Source organism: Trachurus japonicus, unplaced genomic scaffold, assembly GCF_045865225.1.
Source record: "Trachurus japonicus isolate A0001 unplaced genomic scaffold, Traja_1.0 AP029882.1".
NCBI lineage: Eukaryota > Metazoa > Chordata > Actinopteri > Carangiformes > Carangidae > Trachurus > Trachurus japonicus.
In genome coordinates this window covers 28,921-56,645 of record NW_028220015.1, presented here as the reverse complement: position 1 = coordinate 56,645, position 27,725 = coordinate 28,921, and the positions used below count along the sequence as shown (strand labels likewise).

General features: G+C 40.8%; 1 protein-coding gene across 1 annotated transcript; it reads right to left on the bottom strand.

Moving 5' to 3' along the window:
* Positions 1-27,629, bottom strand: cryz (crystallin, zeta (quinone reductase); the record flags this gene model as incomplete). The annotated part of the gene is made up of 5 exons (XM_085771978.1): positions 27,390-27,629; positions 3,070-3,222; positions 1,718-1,881; positions 539-590; positions 1-202 (listed from the first exon to the last, which is right to left on the bottom strand). Coding segments are annotated over exons 1-5 (679 nt in total), but the record flags the coding sequence as incomplete, so codon positions are not given.
* Positions 27,630-27,725: the final 96 nt, after the last annotated feature.

Below are 27,725 nucleotides of genomic sequence, written 5' to 3'. Positions count from 1 at the left end.
CTATGCTGCAATTGTTTCGACATTTAAAAGGTGTTAAAATATGTGTACATACCATGATTTTATCAGTGTAGCCCTCTTCTCTGTGATTAAACACATTGTGAGCGCCATTGTTGAGAATGAGGTTCATTCCTGCTGAGGTCCCCGCTGTGCCAAACACCCTGAGACCTAGAGAGCGGGCCAGCTGACATGCTGCCATACCCACCTCACACACACACACACACACACACACACACTAGACTTAACCCTGACCATTTCGGAAGTCTCTCTCAACTTTAACTATAAACCCTAACTTTAACTCTTCTCTATCCATGTACCACGTTTCATGTGCCTAGGTCCTTCCAGCCAGCCAATACGTATCCTAACCCTTTAGGCATAAATGAATACCGGTACTAAATAAATCAATGAATACTAGACAAATGAATTTCCCTTTGGACATTAATAAAGTATTTGTTATTCTTATTCTTATAATTATAAAAATGATATAGTAGTAATAGCAATAATAAAGAAAAAAAAAACCTAACCCTAACCCTCAACTCACTCCTCCACTGGCTCCATGGATAAGAACAGTCTCTCCAGCCTTGGAGTGGGCTCTGTAAAACACAAAATAGCAAACACATTTTAGTCATTTAAACTGACATTATAACAATACCCTTAAGAGATCAATATCGGTCTTTTAATAATTTCTAATTTTCCCAGTCACAGTATACATATACAATGTGTTATACCCTATATATTTAGACCCCTGCAGTTTTTCACATTTTGCAGTAGTCTTTGTTAAAATTGTGCATATAATTTTATTTCCCTTACCAATCGACATGTTGTACCGGGGTCATTCCTATGTTCCCACAGCCCTATGTTCCCACAGCCTTATGTTCCCACATTTCTAAGTGTGTGTTCTTGGGTTTAGGCAATGAAGAAAAGAGTTGGTTAAGTTTAGTAAAAAGACCAGGTAGAGGCTAGACAAGCAAGATAGATAGAGTCTAGATAGGTAGAGAGAGTCCAGTGGGAACAGAGAGCCTGATTTTGAGAAAAATCTTAGAGCTGATAAGGTTGTGGGAACATAGGCATGGTCCTGTTATACCTTGGCAAAACGTTTTGCAATTTCATTAAAAAGGAGCTGTGTAACTACTGTCAACCCCTAGAGGAATTCTAGATAATTACAAGAACCATTAGAACTAAAGCTGACTATATTTTCTGCACCACTTTGCTCATGCTTTTATATCCACCTATCTAATTGCAACACATGGATGGGTTAATTGTTCATAAATGTGTCTCTGATGTGCACATTACTCTGAGGACTAATTATTTTCACATTATTAACAGTTTCCCAGCATCACCTCTAAATGTCGCCAAAGGAACAATAGCTGTAACTCTTCAGGCAGTGACTAGTGACGGAAGCTGTTTGACTCGTTAGACTGACTGGTTGTCGGTGTTTTAGCAATCTTTTTTGTGTAGCACCATGCCACCCTACAAATTTCAACAATTAAAATTAGAACATTTTGGAGACTATCTTGCATTTGTATTTTTTCATTTGGCAAAACTTGACGAATATAGATAAACCATTTATGTTAGGTACAGTTAGGTACCAAACTCTGGGCCAGTGACACCTGTATTCTCATGTTCAGTAATTTAATTTTAAACAAATTAAATCCAGAAGAATGGTGATACTTGAACTTTTTAGTCAAGAGTTCAGCTTATGCCAGTGACAAGGTCTTACTTGTGAACTAAAGCTCTGTAGGCAGTGAAGTAAGGGATTCCAATGGCCGCTCCCTGTGTGAAATGTAGAGCATCAGGCAGCTTGTAGACACTGTCTTCATTTGCTACAGCAAACTCTGCATAACCTCCAGACTCTGTTGCTGTGGTGAAAACACGATCTCCTGCCTGACACACATGAAAATTAGATGCACAGGTAACTAAACTTGCTGTAATCTGCTGCCACATGGTCCCTTAAGACCATGTTTATACCTGAGCACAGAATCAAGCAGTTGCTACAATGTGCAGATGCCCCAGGTGGTGTGCTGCAAGAACCCCCCCCCCCCTACATTGCTTCTTGTAGATCATAAGCCGTGTTTCCACTGCAGGAACTTTGGGGTAATTTTACGGGGCCAGCCCCGTTGGTGCGTGTTTCCACTGCAGGAACCTCCCCCACAGGGCCATTTACAGGAACTTTTACGGGGGCCAACGGAGTACCAACTCCAGGGTAGGTACTCCGTTCGGCCCTGAAAAGCTCCTGGGTGGGGCTCGAGGTTAACCCGGCGCTGATTGGCTAAAGCTAGAGCAGGCTCTGACGCTACCAGACAGCACCAAAACAACCGGCATTTTTAAAAAGGGGAGCAGAAGGGGAGCATTAGCCTAGCAGACACCGCTGTAAACAACAAGAAAACAGCAGGAAGATGTACACAAATGGACCGACGACGAGGTGCAGACATTGATTGCAGTCTACGGCACCGAGGAGATTCAGAGGGGGTTTGAGTCATCGCGGCGAAATGAAAATATCAGCGCACCTCGACACACTGGGGATCCATCACGCCGCAAAACAATGCCGTGAAAAGTAAAAAATAAAAAAAATAAAAACTCAAGCAGGATTACAATCAGCCGCCATGTGCAGAAACACACAAACCAGAAACGCGCCTACCGCCTCAGCTCCTTCCATCCTTCTTCGTTGTTGTTATGATTTTTGTGCATGTGCTTGTGACCTGCCTGGGTGACGTCACGGTTGAAACTGTCGCACGTACGGCGATTAAGCGGCGATCGAAACTTATGACGTCGCCGCGGGGTGACCGGGGTCCTGTCTGCAGTGGAAACACGACCACTGAGAGGGCCGAGTGAGAGGACGGTTCCTGTAGAAGTTCCTACCCCCTCCCTTTACCAGGAACTCCTGCAGTGGAAACACGGCTATAGTCAGTGATGCAAACGGGTAAGGGCAATTAAATTGATTATACTTTGTACATTGAAAAAGATTGTCCAACCATGCATTAGGTTTTGAACGACTCTTGGTTATTCAAATGTCCTGGTTAATTCTGTCTAAACATGGGTTCAGTTTTTTGCCCACAATGCTTTTGCACAGACCTTTACTGCAACAACTTCCTCTCCAACTGTTTCTACTACTCCTCCTACATCACTGCCCGGTGTGTAGGGCAGAGTGGGTTTACGGGCATATGTCCCAGCACGGATATAAGTTTCCACTGGGTTCACTCCACAGGCATGGACACGGATCAACACCTAGAATAGAAACACATCATAGAAGTGTTAAAATCCGACAAGACAGTTAGAATCTAAGAAGTGATCAATTTTAGGGTTAGGGTTCAGGTTACATCCCAATTTACCCAAAATCGTATAAAATAAGTATCACTTGTGTGAAACCACCCTAATCTAATTCCAAGTAAACTTTTTTTTTTTTTTTGGGGGGGGGGGGGGCACATTATGTCTTTATTGATAGTAGCACTGAAGATTAACAGGAAGTGGGTAGAGAGAGTGGGGGGATTCACAAGCAGTAAGTGATTGATTTGGTCGAAGGGCGATGGAAACACCCAACTCTCTCTTTCGGAGGGAGGGACGGGGGTTCAATGTCTCCGTTTTACCCTCTCTAGATGGAGGGCAGAGGGACCACGGTTGTTTATGTCAGACAAAAATGTACCATGCAGTCTCAGAAACAATGGCACTTTCTCATCTTAAAGGGACAGTATGGGACATTTACCCCCATCTAGCGGTGCGGTTGCATGTCGGCACGTATTCTTGCTGTTGCGTTTACGTAAACTCGGGCAGAAGTCAGAAAAACAACACACGCTGCATGTATCAGGATAAACAAGCCTCTATGTAAACAAACGGTCCGCCAGCACGAGGCAAAACAATACAGGCGTGACAATATGTTGTCATGGTGATGTCGTATTGTTTACCTGACCCACGTTTTACCGGCTTTCTCTCGTCGAGTAAAATAACATCCAGTCGGTTTGCCGACCGCGTCACTCACGGCGTCATTCAGGTTTCTGACTGCACCTGAAGGCAACACCAGTGCCTCCGTCCTTCCTCACACTAGCTACACGGTGGTGACAGTTTTAACAGGCGCTGTCTGGAAAACTTTCTCCCCGAGCCGAGAAGCTCCGGCGGCCCGAGTTTGTGGTTACTGACGGCCACGGTGACACTGAACGTAAAACATGGCGATTCAACATGGCAGAGAAGGTTCGGTGAACCCCCCCCTGTATGTTTGTAACGACTTGTAACATCTCATTCTAAGGTACGAGAAAGCGCTCGTTTGTATCGCGTGCGCGATTCCACTTCAGTGAAATACGTATTCATGAAAGCGATATTTGATTTTTGTCAATAAAAAGCCAATAAAGTCCCATACTGTCCCTTTAACTATGGTAATATGTGCCACATAAAAGTGCTTAAAGAGGAACTAAACCCCTAAACCACTTTTTTCTGCTGAAAACAAATATATTTGGGTATAAGGTAGTGTTGTCGGTTGATTCTGGTCCAACTTTTGACATTTTAGTCAAAATATTTCAATTTGGTGTATTTTGTAGTAAAAATGTAGAGTGACTGCCCTCTATGGGTTGAAACACGGCTATTACAATCGAATTTTCCTATTGGCTGAGATGGAGGCAGATGACGTTTTGGAGGCAGCTTTCGTCACCGGCCACTAGCTCCCCGACCAATCAGCACCGGCTGCTGCCTGCGGCTAACGGTTGCTAGGCACTCTAGCTGCTCACGGCTGCTAACAGCTGCCTGAATGGGAATCGTTAGTGCGGCCGCCGCTAGCGCTAACGAGCCGTTAACGAGCCGGCGGATCGGCTGTAGATGCACTGTGTCACTCTGGCGTCCTCTCCTAGTAGTGTCTGCGCTACTAGTGCTGTTAGAGTCGCTCGTTAGCAGCTCGTTAGCGCTAGCAGAAGTGTCGATGTGTGTTTATTACTTTTTTTTTCTCTTTTGTGTGATTTCGCGGGTGTGAATGGCATTATCAAGGCATTTTTTGAATTTCAAGCTTAGAGCACGTCATCCAAAACTGAGGGGTTTAGTTGCTCTTTAAAGGTTGAATATGTAGAATATTTATTAAAAGCTATATTTTTTCAAAAATAATACATCCATGGGGCCTTTAGAGGGGTACAGAATGAAAGTATTGCTTTTCCATAAAAAAAATTTTTTTAGTCTGAATTATTATTTTTAATACAGTGGAATCCGCTTATAGTGATCACGTTTGTCCAGAGTCAATTTGATCACTATAAGCGGTTGATTACTAAAACCAAATTTTTATTATTTCACTTATTTTTTATGCAGAACATCATCTAAATGCCATTTGTATAGTTTTTCAATGAGAAAAATGTAATGAAACGGCTGTCAGCAGCGCGATCATTTCATCAGCTCCAAACTCACGGTCTGCACCTCAAACACAGACCACAGCTGGTTTTCCGCACAGCATCATTTACAGTAACTCACGTGACACGTCTCAGTACAGATCCGCGGGCGCTGCCGGTGTGTTTTTAAAATTAGCGAACTACTCTAGGCTACAGTAGCGCCGCAGTTTCTCATTCCCCACCTTGTTTGACTGAGAGTGTTTCAGGATGGTTTTCGTGAATGAACAGGCAACATCACTGTCAGAGTTTCACTTTACCGCGCGCTGCTGTCATGCAGTGCGCGCTCCTCTCTCTCTCTAGGGCCTTTCACACCGAACGCGGTATGCGCTGCGCCCACCGCGAGGTACAGCGCAGTCAGGCGCAGAGCAGGGCGGCAGCGCGTACACATATGGCGCGAGTTGCTGAGCAACCGAACAAACAAGACAGGATTTGGGGGGGTAAAGATTATGTTCGCCAGGAGCTACAAAACGACCGCTTCCAGGTGAACTTTAGCGTCAGGCTGAGCAGGGAGCAGTTTAACAGCCTGTTAGAGAGAGTTGGTCTGATCCTCAGGAGGATGACAACTCACTTCATGCATCCCGTCACTTTAACTGAACGTCTGGTCGTTTGTTTTCTCTCTGCAAGCGGCTGATTTTTTTTCAGACTCCACTACATCCTCTCCTATTGGACGCGCCGAGATGTCGTCACAGCGCGCTGCGCCCGGATTAAACATTTTTTAATTCGGGCGCAGCGCGCCGCCGCGGCATGCGCCCACCTCGCGTGCCGCTCAGCTCGGCGCAGAGCCGTTCGCCGGTGCGCCGCGGTAGCACACAATGAATGGGTTTGCTGCCGCCTTCCGCCGCCTGCCGCGTTCGGTGTGAAAGGCCCTTCTCTCTCTCTCTCTCTCGCTCGCTCGCTCGCTCTCCCTCCGCCAATAACGGACAACGAGCGCTATGCGGAGATGAGGAACGAGCCAAAAGCCCAAAATCTATTCCTGACGTCCGTGGTCGATATAAAGTTGATAGGTTTCATTCATCCATGTTTTAACAGACAACACAAACAGCCGCGCTGCACCCACAGTCATGTGTCTCAGCCAGCCAGCTGAGCACAGCACAACAACACACAGCGCAGCTACATGTGCAGGCTGCTGCAGCAGTGCACGTTAAAGGGACACCGCCGAAAATAAATAATAAATAGGCTACACGTAGTTTTTAAATTGTTTTGCGCATGTTTTCATCCATAAAATGACCAAAAATGAGCACTATAAGCGGATTTCTAGATCACTATAAATAGTAAGGGCATTTTAGCAGATATTTGACCAATCTGGGAACTAAATCCTTACCAAGAAATTTCTTCACAATTGTCTTTAGGAACGTGTGTAATATCATGTCTTAAAATGTTGAAATTCAACTCCCGTGGGAAACCCCCTAAAAAACGACTCAAAGTGGGGGTACCCGTAACTGGATTTTTGAACATTCCGTAATGTTAAATTTGGCCTTAAGTAACTTGTGAGGGGTCAAACTAGGGGTTTTTCATGATTCTGAGTTGATCGCAAACATTAGTTTTATGCCCAAAACACTCCTTGGTGGAGAAAAAAACAGCCACACCCACTTTTCTTGTTTATCGGAACCCCCACTACCACCAATAGAATGTATTGCAGAGAAGCCATTCCTTATCATTGCAGAGGTTGTGTTACATAATACTACTAAATACTCAATATAACTTTTATTCTACCCTTTTTTCTATAGGACATTATACAGACCCTCCAGGATTTTGTGGTGTTGCTAAATTTATTTAAAAAGTTATTATAAATGTAATTTATTATGCAGATCGGTAGCAAGCAGCGAGAAAGAAAAGACAGTGGACATGCACGAGATTTCACATACCAGCAACAACTGAAACAAGTTTGTTCGAAATGAAGATAGGGAAAGCACAAAAAATACACAGTGGTGCTACTGTACATTGATTGCAAACATGATAATGTTAATCTGCACACACACTGAGCATCAATCTCCATCCAGCATCCAGGCTCTAGGTCGTTTTTGAAGAATGGAAAAAGATAGATGTTGCAGTGTGTCACAAACTTGTTCATTCCACCTTGGGCCTATTGCTTGGTCATGACCGTATGGTAGCTGTTGTAGTGTATTATGGGATTTGTAATGTGAATAATGTGAATGCTATATTGGTGGGCCATTATTAACATCATATTTTTCTTGAAGGCCATATAAAAGTGTAGGACAGATCTGGCCCCCAGGTTTTTGACATGAGATTGACGTGTGTGCTAGATTAATGTCCAACAATGTAAAAAGGTAGAATATAAGTTATATTAAGTATTCAGTAGTAATAGTAGAAGTTTTTTTTGTGACATTAAAGAAAACCTCTGTCATGGACAGGAATAGCTTACTGTATCTCTAATGTATTCTATTGAGTATAGTATTTCATTGCCTAAACCTAACTGCAAAAATCCTCGTGAAGACAATAGGCCTACACCATGTTATCCTAGTTTGATAGCTAATGGAGCAGTCAGCTAGCATTTAGGAAAATAAAATGGTCAGATTCAGTCGCACATAGGAGTTGGCTAACTAATCATATTTTTTACTGTTAGCCAACTAATAACCATTTTGGTAAGACTTTGACGCCTATCTCTATAATGCATTATAACCATACTTATAATGAGTTATAATGTGGTTATAGCATTGTATAACAATAATTATAATTATTATTATTATATTATAACATTCATAAATGATCATAATACTTTATAACAATAATCATAACACACTATAAAGCATTTTATTGTGACTTATAAGGTCAGGTATTATAATACGTTATAATTGTTAGTAACTCGCTGACAATGCCCACGTTGATAATACATTATAAATATAGTTATAATGTGTTATAATTGGCTTATAAAAGTGTATAACTATCATTATAAATACTCATAAATGATCATAAGTCTTTATAACATTTAGCATAACACATTATAGAGCATTTTATAATGGCTTAAGGTCAAGTATTACAATAGAGTTATAATGCTCTATGATGTGTTATGCTTATTGTTTTAAAGCCTTATGATCATTTATGAGTGTTTATTATGATAGTTATACACAACTATAAGCCAATTATAACACATTATAACTATATTTATAATGCATTATAAATGTGGGCATTGTCAGCGAGTTACTAACAATTATAACGTATTAATAATAATAATACCTGACCTTATAAGTCATGATAAAATGCTTTATAGTGTGTTATGATTATTGTTATAAAGCATTATGATCATTTATGAGTGTTTATAACTATAGTTATACAGTGCTATAACTGCATTATAACTCATTATAAGAATGCATTATGGAGATAGGCATCAAGTAAAGTTTCTTATGCATGTTATCAACGCAATGACATGACATACTGTATTTCAAGTTCTTAAAAAAAGATGTAGATAACACATATCAGGTGTAAAAAGTAGTATGTCTGTCAATGATCGAAGGTTGTAAATGGCTTCAACATGTCTAGCACTAGCTAACTCCAAAATTCTTCACTTTTAATGCTAACCAACTACAACTACCACTAAACAATACTCAGGCCGATTTACCATGGCAATAAATAAAAATATGGTGGTATGTGAAATCTGGTGTGCACCTGATGTCTTTCCTTCTCTCTCGCTCCCGATCCGCATAAAACTTAATGTTATATGAAAACAATAACTATAATATATAATATCTATATATATATATATCTATAATAACTAATAAAAACACAGACATGCAAAAAAACGTAATGGAAACACTGTGGCCACAGCTGAAAACAGCTAGCCACAGCGGCCTATGATAGCAAATTTGCTGAAAAGTAGCAGTGGCAAGGCCAAAGAATTCATGATTGAATTTGCATTAATAGTTGAAATCGTGACATAATAAAATCCTGGAGGGTCTGTATAATGTCCTATAGAAAAAAGGGTAGAATAAAAGTTATATTGAGTATTTAGTAGTATTATGTAACACAACCTCTGCAATGATAAGGAATGGCTTCTCTGCAATACATTCTATTGGTGGTAGTGGGGGTTCCGATGAACAAGAAAAGTGGGTGTGGCTGTTTTTTTCTCCACCAAGGAGTGTTTTGGGCATAAAACTAATGTTTGCGATCAACTCAGAATCATAAAAAACCCCTAGTTTGACCCCTCACAAGTTACTTAAGGCCAAATTTTACATTACGGAATGTTCAAAAATCCAGTTACGGGTACCCCAACTTTGAGTAGTTTTTTAGGGGGTTTCCCACGGGAGTTGAATTTCAACATTTTAAGACATGATATTAGGCACGTTCCTAAAGACAATTGTGAAGAAATTTCTTGGTAAGGATTTAGTTCCCAGATTCTCAAATGTTGCCCTTACTAAAACGAATTATTTAAACAGCATTTGTATAGAAATGATTCCGTCCCAAGCCTTTTGATCTATATAAGCGGTTGATTACTATATCCGTGACCACTATAAGCGGTTTCCACTGTATTTTTGACGGGCTCGACAACTGACTTTCTGTCAACGTTCTGTTTACATTCGTATATACCTGCCTGTAGCCGACATGTGGCTCAGTTCTCCGCTGTTTTCCTGCCTCCTCCCGGTCGGATGCGTTTGTTTCCAACCAAGCCTTTTTAATAATCAATCGGTGGATCAATGGATTATCATATACTTGTTAGGATGGGTGTATTTGTGTAGTCTTATCTGTCATAAACACGTTTATCGTCGCGGACTTTCGGTGCCACGGAGCTCCTTTTTTTTTTTTTTTTTTCTTCAACTTGACGAGAGCAGTGACAGCGGAGGCTCTGAGGCTCAGAGCAGCAGCGGTGTGGAAGACAGAGAGCCTCCACTGTCCCTGTAACACGCTACAAGTCATTTATTATGCTGTTAATGACGGTAAAAATGAAACATAAGGTAAATATCCTGCTTAGCTCTCCTCCTCTGCTGTCCTCTGATCAGAGCGGAGTCCCTAGCAACGGCCCGTTTTACCTAGCAACGGTCTGGCAATCGACTGCTGGAATTCTTTTTCTGTTGTTTTTCTTGTAATTTTACATAGTCAACCTTTAATATGCGCCACTGAGGGATATATCTTTCTTTACTGGCATAGAAGTTACCCATTGTTTTGTGTCATATGTCACATTATTCTACTGGCATAGACTATAAATTAGCAGCACTCTTGCCACTTGTTGTGAATTATTATTAATTGTTGCTTTTGAAGCTAAGGTTGAAATTTGATTTGATTTGATTAGGAGGGAATGAAGCCTGGAGGGCTTGTATGAAGTTCCACTCCCATCATCTAAGAATTACATGAAACTCAAGATAAATAATAAGAAGTACAACATAGAAAAACTCAGGATAAACAATATAATGTGCAGTGCAACATAGAACAACTATCCCAGCAAACATTTTTTGGTTGAAAAGACGTTTAAAAAACGTTTATGCCGACCGTTGAAAAGACGTTCAGAATTGGTTCAAAAGTTAAAGTTTTTTCAACGGCTATTTGTGGACGTCTATTCAACGTTCACGTATAAACCATATTTCACCAGGAAATGCTATATTTAAAATTTTCTCCTTATCTAGTGTGCATACACAGTATATTGTTATGGTGGATCATAACTGGTAAATTTTGTCAAAATTTCTCATTTGAAAGCCCCTATTGCAAGACGTTTAAATATGGTCTAAATATGAACGTTCATTAAACGTCTACATATAGCCGGTGAAAAAACTTTCACTTTTCAAGCCGGTGCATATTCTCATTTGCCCAGGTCATAGTATTTCAAAGGAGGTTAAATCGAAAGCAACTGGACTTAGTTATTTGTCTAGGAAGACGTTTCACCTCTCATCCAAGAGGCTTCATCTGATGAAGCCTCTTGGATGAGAGGTGAAACGTCTTCCTAGACAAATAACTAAGTCCAGTTGCTTTCGATTTAACCTCCTTTGATTCACTTTTCAACCAATTTTGAACGAGTTTTGAACATAGACGTTTTTTAAACGTCTATTAAACGTAAAAATGCTCACTGTAATATATAGTTGCTGACTATAGGATACCAATTCAACCACCAGCCTATCTACTTTGTCAACAGTTTACAGTAAGGACAAAGGCTACAATAAACTTGAATTTATTCAAATATTGAAAATGAACAGTGTTAAATACAGACACATTAATGAAATATGACAATACAGTACAACACTAACAATCAGACATGGGGGATTTTTCTAGAAAAAAGTAGCAATATTTGAGGGAAAAAAGAGTCACAAAATATACAGAAAAAGTCTTCTTGAGCAAATAACACATAAGTCCTTCAAGTAATCTTACTTGAGACAGTAACAGTGTCAGGAAACACAAATTTAAATTGTTACACAATACATTTACTCATTTTCTATTTAAAATACTGTATTTTAAATATTTAACTATTCCATTACTCCCCAACCCTGCAAACAATAAAAAAAAATATCTTCTCTAAATAAAATTGTTTAGAACAAAGGTTGTGGAATGCAGGGCTGAATCAAAACCACCACTAGTCCTCCCTGGAGCCTGTTCCAGGTGGTCTGCCATGGCGCTGTTGACATTTGCCTGTGGGGCTGGGATTCAACCTCATGACAGCATCTAAAATATTAGGGAAAGAGTATAAATTATGAGATGCAAGGATTTCACTGTGCAACCACTTAGTAATATAGACAAACTTTATTATTAGCAAAAAATTACCTTTAATCACAGAGTACACCACAGTTTCCCTGAAGGCCCTTTTTTGTTGTTGTTTTTGTTTTCCCCCTTTACTTTTACTTGCATACTTGCCCATTTCAGTAGAGTGTGCCCTTTTCCCACTGGTCATACTTTCTCTATATGTTGTTGTAGTAGGACAAACAACAAAGTTTTGGGCCATTTCATCATCTTCATTATCATCACAATCCCTCATTCACTCCCTCCCCTAGCTTGCAGCCCCCTCGCTTTCAGCTGTCTATTTTCGATGTAAAATGGCCTGAATATTAAATTTAGAAGGCTACGTCGACAGTCCAATTGTGGAATTACATGCAATAGCGAACCAACATTATAAACACACGCCTCCCAGCAAACATTTTTTGGTTGAAAAGACGTTTAAAAAACGTTTATGCCGACCGTTGAAAAGACGTTCAGAATTGGTTCAAAAGTGAAAGTTTTTTCAACGGCTATTTGTGGACGTCTATTCAACGTTCACGTATAAACCATATTTCACCAGGAAATGCTATATTTAAAATTTTCTCCTTATTTAGTGTGCATACACAGTATATTGTTATGGTGGATCATAACTAGTAAATTTTGTCTAAATTTCTCATTTGAAAGCCCCTATTGCAAGACGTTTAACTATGGTCTAAATATGAACGTTCATTAAACGTCTACATATAGCCGGTGAAAAAACTTTCACTTTTCAACCAATTTTGAACTAGTTTTGAACATAGACGTTTTTTAAACGTCTATTAAACGTAAAAATGCTCACTGTAATATATAGTTGCTGACTATAGGAAACCAATTCAACCACCAGCCTATCTACTTTGTCAACAGTTTACAGTAAGGACAAAGGCTACAATAAACTTGAATTTATTCAAATATTGAAAATCAACAGTGTTAAATACAGACACATCTATGAAATATGACAATATAGTACAACACTAACAATCAGACATGGGGGATTTTTCTAGAAAAAAGTAGCCTAGCAATATTTGAGGGAAAAAAGAGTCACAAAATATACAGAAAAAGTCTTCAACCTTTAATCACAGAGTACACCACAGTTTCCCTGTTTTTCCCCTTTACTTTTACTTGCATACAGTAGCCCATTTCAGTAGGGTGTGCCCTTTTCCCACTGGTCATACTTTCTCTATGTTGTTGTAGTAGGACAAACAACAAAGTTTTGGGCCATTTTTTATCATCACAATCCCTCATTCACTCCCTCCCCTAGCTTGCAGCCCCCTCGCTTTCAGCTGTGTATTTTTGATGTAAAATGGCCTGAATATTAAATTTAGAAGGCTACGTCGACAGTCCAATTGTGGAATTACATGCAATAGCGAACCAACATTATAAACACACGCCTTAAAGTAGTCGGGCAGAAAGTTTTGTCAAGGCCGCAGCATGAAAACGTTACAAGCTACCATGCTAACCTTACTGCTAAGTTAGCATGCCCGAACGAGCGGCCTTGTCCGCATCGTTAGCAGCGTAAAATGAAACAAATGGTGTCATAATTTCTTGTTGGAACATAGGAAATACTGTACAGTAGTACATGCACTTACCAAAAATGCTGTATTTGATGACTCAGGCAGCGTGAGTAGGACCGACTCATTCGCCACACTCCTGCTCGCTCAGTGCAGCAGCCGGTAGTCCTCAGCCCAAGTGTTTGCGCATGCGCGTTAACAGCAGTACACGGCATCCTCTAATTTTACATAAATTCATTAAAATATCACCATTGCGATGTACTGGAAGTTTTCTATTAACAGCACAAAGCTCATATATGTCCATATTTATGATATTTTATGAAACATTAAATGCGTTGAAATTGCGTTTTGTTTAGACGTAATTTCGCCTCCCTCATTTAGAGAAAAAACGTCAATCTGATCAATACAATCTCTTTTGAGAGCTACAACGGAAATGATTATCAAGCAAAATTAAACAAATATGTGTTTTGCGCCACGTTGATGTTGTAACCGCTTTTTAGACGGTTGAAAAGAGGTTGAAAAACGTTCAAACCTTATATCAACCTGGTTTCAACCGGAAATCAACGTTGAAATTACGGTTTGTGTTTGCTGGGATAAAACATAAACAACAAAAGAAAGGAAGATGGATGCATAATTAAGGAAAATAACACTGAAGGTTAGGACATAATTGTTTTTTCAGTAACTTTCTAAAGGATGTGAAAGATGATGTTGACCTGAGTTTTGGACCTCTAAATGTGATATTAAATTGATGCCCAGATGTTCGACAGAAGGGTAAATGAAGATTGCCACTATGCCAAATGAAGGTCAGATGAAAAAGTAAAAAAAATGTTGAAAAGTTAAATAATTAAACAATGTGATTTACTTGGTTTTAAAACTGAAAAGCAATGTTTAAATACTCATTTTTGCATTATTTATGATGAATACGATCTGTTAACTTATTAGTAACTTGATAGTCATTTGAAACAGCAGGTGCTTTTATTTAGAAGAGCAATCTGTTGAGTTGCCTTCTGCTAGCTTAATGTTGCCAGAACTCGCCAGAGCCATGAATGCTGCTAGTTAGGTCTAAAGTCTGCTTTTTTTTTTTAAGTATATTTTTCTGGCGTTTCTGCCTCTATTCGATAGCACAGCGAGATAGACAGGAAAGGGGGAGGCAGAGAGAGGGGGAATGACATGCAGGAAATGTCTGCCCGACGCGGATTCGAACCGGGGACTCTGTTACTTATTTAGGTATCATCATTGATAAAAATGAATCCCAAAGATGTTATAATAACTTCACTTCAATAATTGATAAAACCAAAAAAAGATTTAATCAGTGGCTTTTACGTGACTTGTCTTTAAGAGGTCGAATACTCCTTTCAAAAGCCGAGGGTATATCAAGGTTAACATATGCTGCCTTATCACTAGGAGTTGAAAGTCGTGTGTGTAAATCTATAGACAAAATTTTATTTGACTTTGTTTGGAAAAACCGGACTCACTATCTTAGAAAATCTGTGTTAATGAATGATTATAGTAAAGGCGGCCTTAATCTCTTGGACTTCACTTCCCTAAATTACACCTTCAAAATTAATTGGGTTAAGCGTTACCTCAAGTTTCCAACCTCTTTATGGAACTTTATTCCCCATTATGTTTTTTCTTCAGTCGGCGGGCTCCAGTTCTTGTTGCTCTGCACTTACAATGCTGACAAACTTCCTCTCAAACTTTCCTCATTCCACAAACAAATGCTGCTAGCATGGTGTTTAATTTACAAACATAACTTTTCTCCGCATAGGTTCTTTATATGGAACAATAGATATCTTTTGTACAAAAACAAATCTATTTTCCTCCAACAATCGTTTGATAACAACATACTTTTACTGAGTCAATTGTTTGACCGACATGGGCGTCTTTACAGATATGTTGAATTTATGCAACGGTATGGAATCCCTGTTACACCCAAGGATTTTTCTATTGTTTTTGATGCTGTGCCCTCGGGTATTATTTCCCTCTTTAAAAATCTTAATGTAAACAACAATTTGCCCATACCTTTGAACATTACTGAAACAGTAATGGGGAAAGCTTGTTTCACAGGTAATAATAAAAATAAAAATAAGTTTATTCGTCAACTATTTCAACAAGACATTGTAAGTTCACCCTCTGCTTTATCCTACTGGTCTACATTTGTTGGAAATATTAATTGGGAAAAAGTCTGGCTACTACCTAATAAGTTTTTTTTAACCAACAAGGTCAAAGAGATTTCATTTAACTCATTGAGTGCCAACCACGTAATTTCTCGTTTTTCGTTCCCATGCGTTGAGTGCCAAAAACGAAATTTTTCGTTTTTTGCTTTTTTTTTAAATTATGAAAATAGACACTTTAATACACATTATATGTAAATTTGGGGACTCTACGACGAGGAGAACTGAAATAGATGACGATCAAAGTCACATAACAGCTCATGATCTGGAAGTTTTTATCATAACTCAGCTTCTGCAAACGGAGTTCTGCATGTGGATGCAGCGCAGATGCAGTGCAGCTGCTCCGCTGCTGCTCTGCTCTCACCCGCGAGGCTGCAGCAGCTGGGAGCTGAACCAGGAAGCTCTCAGCCCACTGTCCCGCCCGGTCTTCATCTGGAGCAACACCGTGTCCTCCCCAAAGTCCTCCCGCGGTAAAATCTGATGGTCTCTGGGCCAAAGCAGACCGGCACCACCGACCCGTACCCCAGAAGGACCCCGACCACCGGCGGGACCGGTGTTCGCGAGCCGCTGTGGCCGGCAGAGCCTCACGTTCCGCGGCGAGAGGCTGTGACACGGCACGGTGCGTCTGTGTTATTGCTGTTTAGTGGCGCCCCCCCCGCCCCCGATGGTGGTTTTGTGAATAGAACAACAATTGTTGTGTATATTTATCTTATACGAGCCCTTTGATCCAGAAATGCGAGTGTCTGAAGAGCGACAGACACAAACAGCGCACCTTTCATAAAAGACGCTCTATCTCCTTTTCTAGAAAAAAAGGAGGGATTTTGGTGAAACCCAGCCATGTTTAGCTTGACTTTTCTCAGGAACGGAGGCACGTAGAAACAAACGGTTTGTGGCCATTTGAAGGATAAAGTTAAACCTTTCAAATGAGCTACAGTATGTGTTGGTGGCAATAATATAGAATACACTATGGCTCTAAAATAAAAAGTCAAATATGGTCTAATTTGCCGGTACACTTGACTAAAACTTTGGAAAGGAGCGCGGCACTCAATGAGTTAAAATGCTTCATAGATTTTACCCAACTAATCATTATATACAAAGGCTTAAGAAGGACATTGATGTGAACTGTACCCACTGTGTCTCTGTCAATGAAACCTTGGTTCATTTATTTTGGTCTTGCCCACACACAAGACAACTTTGGAGCAGACTGGCACGCTTTATCAGTGATCATATTTATCCCCAGTTTAATTTATGCTGGAAAAATGTTTTGTTTGGCTACACTGAATATGATAAAAAACTAAATTCTCAGTTTTATATGATTAATTTGCTAATTATTTTATCCAAATTTTATATACATAAGTCTAAATTTTCTGGTAAGAAGCCACACTTCTTGGAACTGTCTGCATATGTTGGTCAATATATCTCCTCCCTCTGTGATTGTGAGAATAAAAAAGCTGTTAAAACGTATGATCTTTGTAAGCTTTACAAAATATTTATTTAAGTTTATGTTTTTTCTGTCTTGCTGTCATCCCCTGGCGTATTTATGATGGTTTGGTTGTGTATTAATGTTGTATACACTTATTTCATCTAACTGTATTCAGTCCTGTGTATACTCTTGTTGTAAATAAAGTTGTTAAAAAAAAAAATAAAAAAAAAAGATTCGAACCGGGGACTGTCAGTGCCCGATCCGTACTAGAGCACTGTAAAAGAGAGTAGCGACACGCATTGGTCAAGTGGAAACGCCCCTGGTGGCGGGATATGGGTATTGCAAATGCGCCCAAGAGCTGGCATCTCTGCAGTGTTGGTGAATGAGTAAGTGCGGTATTTTCAATAATTTAAGGACATTTATAGATCACCCACGTTGATAGCATAATCGTGGACCCTTTTACAGATAAATATTAACATATAGTGGCCATTATGTCACGAATGCTTGCTGTTTTAAATGATAAAGATAAGTCCACTAAAGTGTCATACTGTCAGTGTACGCGCTAAATTCAACTGTGTTAGTTAACTGTTCGCCACTTAAGCCTGTGTTTTCTTTTGTTTGTTTGTTTGTTTGGTCAAGCAAGTTATTGTGCTGCTGGCTTTTATTTTATTTCCATGCGAGGCTTTTTATGTTATTTATTTTGACAGCTGGTGGTTGCTTAGCAACGGTAAAGCGTCCGCTCGTCCCCTTCTGTGTTTGTCCGCTGTGTGACCGGTACGTACTGTAAACAGCTCCGTGTGTTTTTGTTGATTATCATTTTTTTAATCAAAATTGGAGGAAAAACTTAACATAATACGTTTTGGGTTTGATTTTGTCACATTTTGTAATGGTTTTTAAGTGTTGTCATCTTTTATTTTGTGTGTTATATCTATGTTTATCATTTCAGCCGTTACAGTCACTCCTACTGTAACGGTCAGCTGTTCACCGTTCATTTCATATGGTTTCAGTTTATTTAGGTTTATTTATTGTATTTTATGTAATATGTTATGTTTAGGGGGCAGGAGCTGTGGAAACCATCACCTTTCTGTTTGTCAGGTAGGCTATGTTTACATTTTGTGTACAAAGTATCGTTTTGTTTGGCCTCGGCATGTTAACGTATGTAAACGTGTATGTGTGTGTATTTTCTTTTCTCTGTTTAAGAATAGGTTCATGGTTGTTGTTGTTGTTGTTAGAAAATAATTAATGGATTATTGTTTTTAAATATATTTATTGTAATCAGAAACCCACTATACGATCTAATGTGTTCGCGACGCCCCTTCTGTGTTTGTCCGCCGTGTGACCGGGGGCAGGAGCTGTGTGTTGGCGAAGGAAGTAACCATCAGCTTTTCTGTTTGTCAGTAAACGCCATGAACCTGACTGTACCTGTGTGGTGTCGATTCTTCTAACCCATGATACCGAACAAGAGGGGTTACACAGACATACCTCTGTCTTGTCTAACCCTCTGTGTGTCTATATCTCAGGTCTCCTGCAAGGGCAAAATCAAGCACCACGCTCATCACTCAGGTAAGAACGAACATACTGTCTGTATACACCCCCTGTGTCTCTTTCTGTATGATATGAAGTGGGTAGGCTGGGTTTATTTGCTTACTATTTAATATTCTTTTATAGATCTAATACCATCTAACCATGGTGGCGTGTTCTGCATTTGGATGCACCAACCGGACAGATAAAGGGACCCGATTGTATGGCTTTCCTAAAGACATGACGAGAAGAAATCAGTGGTTGGCTAAAGTTAACCGAGAAAACTTCACCATCACTAAACATTCACAACTATGTGAGGTGAGTTGTTTTTACTTAACAGTATTATCTCTGAGTTCTCCTAATATTTGCATGAAGTGAATGGTTATTGATATTGGTGTATAGTCTGGAATGTTTGTGGGAATAAAACTAAAATGAACCATTCTGTAGGAACACTTTGAAAAGGACCAGTTCCTTAGAACACCTCAAGGAAGGCAGAGATTAAAGGAGCATGCTGTGCCTACAATTTTCTTACATCGCCACAAGCCCAAGAGGAGGAAGGCTCCTGCTGATAGGGCAACCAAAAAGGTTTTCAAAGAGGACAGCACGGACCACACATACAGTGGCAGAAACAGTTTTGGTATGATAGTTTTAAAGTTCCCCTTCACTGGTTAGCAGCAGCTTTTTCAGTCAATCAAACTGTATCTGTAGTGATCGCTGTGCCTAGCTTTCATTTGAGACCGTGTCATTTGCTGCTGTCATCATTTACTGGTATATTTCGCAACATTCACACTAAGAAAAGTCAGTTAGAGAAAAATGCACTTGCTTTTCCCACCATTAGAATGTTAGTTAATTAATGCTGTGACTTTTTGCAGCTCACCCCTTCCACTAAAACTCAGAGATCCTGTGTGTCCTCCCTGCGTGACACTGAGCAGTATGGGTTTGATTGGGGGTAATGCCCTGCTGCAATATACAATATTAGTTTCATGTCCAGGGAGTGTATTTTTACCATAGTTGCCTTAAGTAAAGTAACAGGAAATTGGCTCCTCCTCTCCTATGGGCCTCTTAACCCTCCTTTGAGCCTCAAAGGACTTAATTAGTTAATGACATGACATGTGTAGTTATAGTTATTCTTCTGTGGTCAGAATGATATGAAAGAGGCCTATATTTTAAGCCGGCTGCTAATCAGTGAAGTGGTCATTTATTTCAGAATTTCAGAATCAGTGATAAAGTGAGTAAATGACATCCCTGTAACACTAGTGGTGTCATTTCATCATTCCAGATGTTGAGAAAAGAAGTAAGAGTGGGGAAAGCCAGGGAAGAGAGCAAAAACAAAGTCACAACAGTGATGAGATGGAAGGAAGGGAAAGTGGTTGCACAGGGGACAATCAGGGACAAGAAAGTGAGATGGAGAGAAGGGAAAGTGGTGAGGACAATCATGGTCAAGACAGCGAGGAGATGGAGAGCAGCATATCAGCTCAAGAGAAAGACCAGAGTGAGGAGCTAGAAAAATCTAAAGCCAAAATAGTAAAGTTAAGGTTGAAACTAAGACGTCAGAAAAGAAAGAATGCAGCCCTACACAAAAAGAATGAATACATTGAAGAAAAATTGGATGTAGTATTTTCAGATGATCAGATCAAAGCTCTCTCTATGAAAAATAAGAAGAACATGACATGGGGAAATGATACCATCAAAAAAGCTCTAAGACTCCATTTCACCACAGGAACCACAGGGTACAAGCTGCTGCAAGACATGGAAATTCCCCTTCCAGACATTCGGACCCTACAAAGGAGACTGCAGCATATAAAGATGCAACCAGGAGTCCTAGAAGAGGTTTTTCACATGTTGAAGCTGAAGGTGGATGGCCTGAGCAGTATGGAGAGGGAGTGTGTGTTGACATTAGATGAGATGTCCATCACCACAAGTGTTGAGCTGCACCTGGGGTCAGGGAATTTGTATGGTGATATCACATTACCTGACCACCAAGGAGAGGCAACACATGCGTTGGTGTTCATGTTGGCAGGCAGCACAACAAGGTGGAAACAGGTAGTGGCTTTTCACTACAGTGGAAATTCCACTGCTGGAAGGGTTTACAAGCCGATCATCTTGGACATAATAGGGAGAGCAACTAACATCGGCCTACATGTGGTGTGCATCACCACCGACATGGGCAGCCCCAATCAGGCAATGTGGCGAGCGTTTGGAGTGGATCACAAACAAACATCTGTCCCTCACCCATCCAATCCAGACAGGAGGCTTTATTTCATGCCTGATGTCCCCCATCTCGTCAAAAATCTGAGGAGCGCTTTGGTAAGTGGTCAGCCATTTTCCATTCCACCAGAGACCGTTGATAAAGAAAACCTCCCCACCAACGAGGTCTTGGTTACTCCGCTGAAAGATTTGGTCAATTTCCAGGAGGGATCAGCACTGAAAATTGTTCCAAATCTGTCTCGGACCATCCTCCAACCCAGTCACTTTGACAAAATGAAGGTGGGCCCTGCGGTGACTCTGTTTGGCAAATCAACCAGTGCCGGACTGAAGTACATGGTGGCAAAGGAAGATCGGCCCCACTCCTACTTGACAACTGCGTGGCTACTTGAGCAGGTGGGCCATTGGTTTGAGCTTATGTCCTCTCGCCACCCAGTGATGGCTCTGAGCAAAAGTAACATGGAGGAGTACAACAAGGCCATCACTTTCCTGGAGGACATAATCAACCTTTTCCTTGGGCTGAAGATCGGTCAACCAGCTAGGTGGAAGCCTGTGCAAGCAGGAGTTGTCATGGCAACAAGAACAGTCCTTGCCCTACAAAATGACATGTTGTCCCAGTGACATGCATTTGTACTGACCAGCAGGTTCTCGCAAGACTGTCTGGAAAACCTGTTCAGCTGCATCAGACAGAGAAATCCTGTCCCAACTCCAGTTGAGTTCCATCGCGCACTGAGAGCAATATCTGTTGGGCAGTTTCTTTCAACAGTGAAATCCAGCAGCTATCAGGAGGATGACAACGACCTACTGGCAGACTTCTTGGAAGGAAAGGAGACGTCACCCAGTCCAGCAATCAGAGTGGAGGAGCTGATGGAGCCAAGCAATGCGCCTAACCTCACACAGACCGAGACCTGTGCTCTCTACCATGTGACTGGCTACATTGTGTGTCAAGTGATCAGCCATGCCAGCATCTGTGATGAGTGTAAGAGTGCCATTAAGCACAATGACGGTAGTCCAGAAGCAGAGCACAGTGCCTTGCTCAGACTGAAGGAATACAAGCCTGGTGCGCTTTGCTGGCCATCGGAGGAAGCATTTGAAGTGGTGCAGAACATTGAAATGCTATTCCGAAGCAGAACCAGTGCTTCGCTCATGAAGCTCCCAAATGCTTTTGATTTGCTACAGAGAGAGGCACGGCTCTTGGAAAACAGGCTCCCTTTGTGCCATGATGTCCAAAACAAGATAGCTGACAGATACATCAGACTCAGGTTGAAAATTGCCGCCAAGCACATCCGGGCGCAAAGGGCAAGAATCTCTTCTAATAAAGGATATCTGGGAAGTAAAAGCCAGACAAAGAAGGCAAAGAACACAGACAGACAAGCAACATCTTGTTCAACGGTCAGCAAACCTCCATCAAACCCCATGATTGTTGCAATGGAGGTGTTTGGTCTGACCTCAGATCAGATAAATGTCCCACCACCTCGATTGGCCATGATGCCCTCAGCCTCGTCATCCCCACACCAACCTCAACTCCCCCATGACAACATTCCAGTGACTTCTCCAGATTCTTTATTGCCAGTTCAACCTCAACAGCCTCAGGACAATCTTTCAATGCCACCCCCAGCCTTGTCAACGTCACTCAAACTTCACCGGCCCCACACCAGTCTCTCAAAGGTGCAGCAAGTCTCACCATCAACACCCAAAGCCTCCAGCCTCATCGCCACACCAACATCATCGGCCCCACAGCAGCCTCTTAATGTTGCATCCACCTATGTCATCACAACACCAACTTTGCAGGCCCCACGACATCAAGCTCTTCATGGCAACCTCAGCCTCATCGCCACACCAACATCATCAGCCCCACAGCAGCCTCTTAATGTTGCGTCCAGCTATGTCATCGCCATACCAACATCATCAGCCCCACAGCAGCCTCTTAATGTTGCATCCACCTATGTCATCACAACACCAACTTTGCAGGCCCCACGTCATCAAGCTCTTCATGGCAACCTCAGCCTCATCACCACACCAACATCATCGGCCCCACAGCAGCCTCTTAATGTTGCGTCCAGCTATGTCATCGCCACACCAACATCATCAGCCCCACAGCAGCCTCTTAATGTTGCGTCCAGCTATGTCATCGCCATACCAACATCATCAGCCCCACAGCAGCCTCTTAATGTTGCATCCACCTATGTCATCACAACACCAACTTTGCAGGCCCCACGTCATCAAGCTCTTCATGGCAACCTCAGCCTCATCGCCACACCAACATCATCGGCCCCACAGCAGCCTCTTAATGGTGCTTCATCATAACACCAAGCTCACCAGTCCCACAGCAGAGAGATCCTTGATCACCACAGTAACCTCAACAACTCCATGCTAGCCTCTCCATGCCATCTACCAGACATGTCACCAGCATTCCAACCCATAGCTGTGCTCCCCTCCTTTGAAAGCTGCAGAGGATGATGAGCTGGAGATGAAAAAGCTGAGTGGATTTATAGGAAGGTTCCCCCCACACACACGTGTCTCTATGCAGGTAATGACAGACAGCAAAACTGCTTGTGACTGAACGAGGTAGAGCTGTAGCCACTTTCTGTATGATCAAACATGGTATAAAAAAATTGAGTTTATATTACTGTACACATACCCCATTTCATTGTTGTGTATGTAAAATTCTGACCTTCCAACTTATAAAGTAATAACATATTGAATGTTTACTATCGTCTTACAACAGAATGGCCAGGTCTCAATCCACAAACAGTTCTGGATCATAGAGGCTCGGTGTTCTGCCTGGAGTGCTGGGACAAAGACTTCTCCGGTGTTAAAGAGCTCACGGACAGCCTGAAGACCTTAGTGCTGTAATACACAGACAATTTCTCCGTCAAGAAGTGCTGTCTGCCCAGACCTCTGCTAAAAGTTGCATGATGTCTTCCCATCTTGTGTGTGTGTAGGTGTGTATTTGTCACCCCAGTCCAGCCTCCTATAAGGCAGCTACTCCCCTAATGACCCCCAGCTACTCCTACACCACTCCCATCCAGCAGCCGACCTAGTACTGCAGCAGCACCATGCAGTCCTCGCATGCACACTGCCCTTGACTTCTCCATACCATCCTCATCCTCCTCCTGCCACATACAGTAAGTAGACACAGATTCACACATACTGCTAAATATATACAGTACATACATACATACATACTAAACATTTGTTAAACAGCATATTGACTGTGGTTAATTATTTCCCTGGGTTTTATAGCTGGTAGCAGGTCTACAATTTAACATCACCAGCTGTCAGAGGGGGACACATGCCTCCAGTTTGACCTGCTAATTCTCAGGTAAGTAGAATGAAAGAGTGGGAGTGGGCATATGTATTGTAAGGTGCTGATTTCCTGTCCTGTGCACAGATCCAGGAACTGGAGATGTAAGCTGATGTCAAGAAATTGGACGCGGATGTTCAGGAGAATATCATGGACTGGGTGCTGTACAGAAGAAGCTGCAGGGTGCTGACAGTGCATGAGAACTACTGAGAGAACTACGAAAATAATTACGAAAGACTGTGATCATTTGTACATATTTGCTGTTTGCTCATACTACTTGTGTTGGACTGGTTAAAACATTTTTAATTTTTTACATTTTCAAATGTGTTCATAAAACTTCAGTATCTAAGTTACTGAATGTTTCACTTATGTCAGCTTCATTGTTTGTGAAGCTTTTTTTTTCATTGGAGAAGGCCAGTGAGAGATTATTAGCTTGCCTGTAAAGTAAGTAATATGTAACTGGAGAGGTTATTCTCTGTCTCTTAAACTATAGGAATACTTCAGGACACCTTATTTAAATAAATGCAGTAATACATCAAATGAATTTGTTTTGTTTTTATATACAGATGTGCTATACTGTGCACCACATGTCTGTGTAGGTTGATGGGCTCTATGCACAGCTCCACTACTTCCTATTTTTAATGCAGGTGTTTTAATTTCCTGTCTTACATTTTTGGACAAACTGATTAATCCAGGTGTATGAGTAATCACAATGGTCAGACACACCTGGATTAATCAGTTTGTCCAAAAATGTAAGACAGGAAATAAAACACCTGCATTAAAAATAGGAAGTAGTGGAGCTGTGCATAGAGCCTATCACTGATTTTTGAGAATTTGGATAAAACCGGTTTTATTTTTGAAAATAAAAAAAATCCAACATTAAGAAATCTATACTTATATCTTTATAGAACAAATTCTCAGCAATCAACTAATGATTTGGTGCAACCTCCTGACTTTGTAATTTTTTCATAAAATATGTGTTTTTCAGGTCATTACTTAATTTTTGTCAACACAGTCAGACACAAGAAAAAGGGAATTATTGCTATTTATTTGGTCTGATATAGATTTAGAACAGTTCATAGAATATACCTTTACCTTAAGTACACAATAATGTTGCTAAATGTTTAATATTCTCTTTTAATCACTTTTTATGCTGTTTTACGTGTGCACTTTGAAAACTCTGACATCATGTGAGTCTTATTATTTGAATTAAATATAGGAAATGACAGTTTTGAACACAAATGAACACATTTTTGGATTTAAAGAAAAAGGCTCCTTTAGTACATCACCTGCTTTGGAATAACAGGTTGAAAACATACTATTTCACAACAACAAAAAAACTTTAATCTGACAGTGGTGACAGAGTCTGATAGTGGTGACAGTGGCTTCACCCATAGACACCAAGGTCGCATCATTGTGACAGGTAACATTGCTAAATAAAACAGCCCATATCTTTAAAATCTACCGCCGCATGCTGTTACTGCTTGGTACTAGTTGGTTCAGCTTCAATCCTGACGTCATTTGTGGGTGTGTTTTTATGCAAAATATCTGTCATCTGGGCTCCCGGGCCTCACCATACTTCCTTAAAATGCATGCAACATTTTCATCAGTAAATCACCAAGTGTATTCAATTCTATATTTAATTGTAAGTAGCCTACATTCAATAAAATAAAATAAAATAAACATTTTAATTATATTATGAAATGTGACCAATGTGAATATGTGTAACATGGCCTAAGTGTAGAAGAAAAAATATGTATATTGTTAATAAAGAGGATAAAGAATTACACATCAAATTACTATTAATTCTGTTTATTGTAAACATTAATTATTAGGCTGCATTATTATATTTTAGCCTCCACTGTGGATGATTTGGATATTTTTGTCAATACTGTCATATATGTGTCACCACAGTCAGACAGAGAATTAATTATTATTAATTAAATATCTTTTGAAACTCCATTGATTTTAGTTTTAAATGCTTTTTAAAATTTGCTTGTTCATCTCACATATATATTATGCATTTTAAATAGCTTTTTCACAGTTTAATATTAACTTGAAATAAGATTAACTTATCAGAGAACATGTGCTTTTGTGGGTACTGGCCTTGTACCTATATAATCAAATAATGAATACAAATATCAACAAAAATATGAAAAATGTGTTATATTTGTATTTAATTTTGAAATAAATAAATTATAAACATAACTTAATATGACCAAGGCACCTAAAAGCAAAAACACAGCAGTTTTCATCAATTTACAAGCAAGTTGGCAACACACATACATTGGAGTGAATGGGTTTCTTGGGCGGATTTGCAATACCCATATCCTGCCACTAGGGGGAGAATAAAGTGACCACGGGAGTCTATGGTGGTGTCGCTACTCTCTTTTACAGTGCTCTAATCCGTACCCGGAACACAATCCGTTCCAGCGCTTCTGCGCATGCGCCGTTTTACGGCATTAGCTTCAAAGCTATGCTAACTGATAGCCTAGTAGTAGAGCAGCTAAAAGTCCGCCGTAGCGTTGTTAAAACGTCACTTTATTAATTTTAAATATTTTTCATGCGAGAAAGTCACAGTTTAGAGTCCTAATCTGTGGTCAGTTTATCCAACTGACGTCTGTTTGGAAGTTTGCTCTGGTTTTGGGAGAAGTGCAGAGCTAGCTGGGAGCAGAGCTGGGAGCTAGCTGGGAGTAGCCACCGGGAGCTAACGTTAGCTCGCTGCTCGGCTCATCTCAGAGGCAGCAGCCGGCCGGCTGAGGTGATTGACCGGTCACCCAGACGTCGTCATGCCGGTGGAGAAAGCGAGCAGATTAATTTATGGTCTCATTGATTAGTTTGTGTAAATGAAAAGTGAAGCTTCAGGAGGAGCTGGTCAGAGGAGCAGTGCTGACTTGCTGCTGTCTGTATGTGCAGAAATCACCACATTTACATCAATAAATAAATGTTTTACAATTAACTGATCGGTCTACATTACATTTAATTTAATCAGAAATAGAACAGAGGGGAATTCGTTGCGACGTGCTTGTGTTCCGTTTTGTTAGGAACTCGCTTCGACATTGGAAGCTTCCACTACACAACACAGGTATTTACATATACCGTAGGCTATAATAGCAAAGATACTCTAATAGCTACGCCGTCATTGTTTTGCAATGGACACTAGTGTAAAGGTGGGAGGAGGTCTGTGTTTTTTTGTTTGTTTGTTTTTTAGCCGTTCTGGAAGTGTCTCACCTGTCTGGGTCCCGGCTGTAGAACAGGCACATCTGAGCAGAGTCTGAGGACTGACGGAGCTCCGAACTCACTCACTCTGATTGCCCTCATCAACATGCAGCCCGACATGTCTGCTGTCACAACCACAGAGAGTGCAGAGCGATAGATCGCTCTGAGAGAGTGGAGCCACAGGGGACTTTCTTGCTGCAATGCCGCAAGTGGCCACAAGGAAAGACTGCCGTGCCTGTCTGTCTGCAGAAGTGCCTCGTCACCAGGCGCTTCAGAGAGGAAATCACCAAATTCACCAAAGTAAAAGTGTTCACCAACATAAAACGTACAAAATACACATTAACTTGG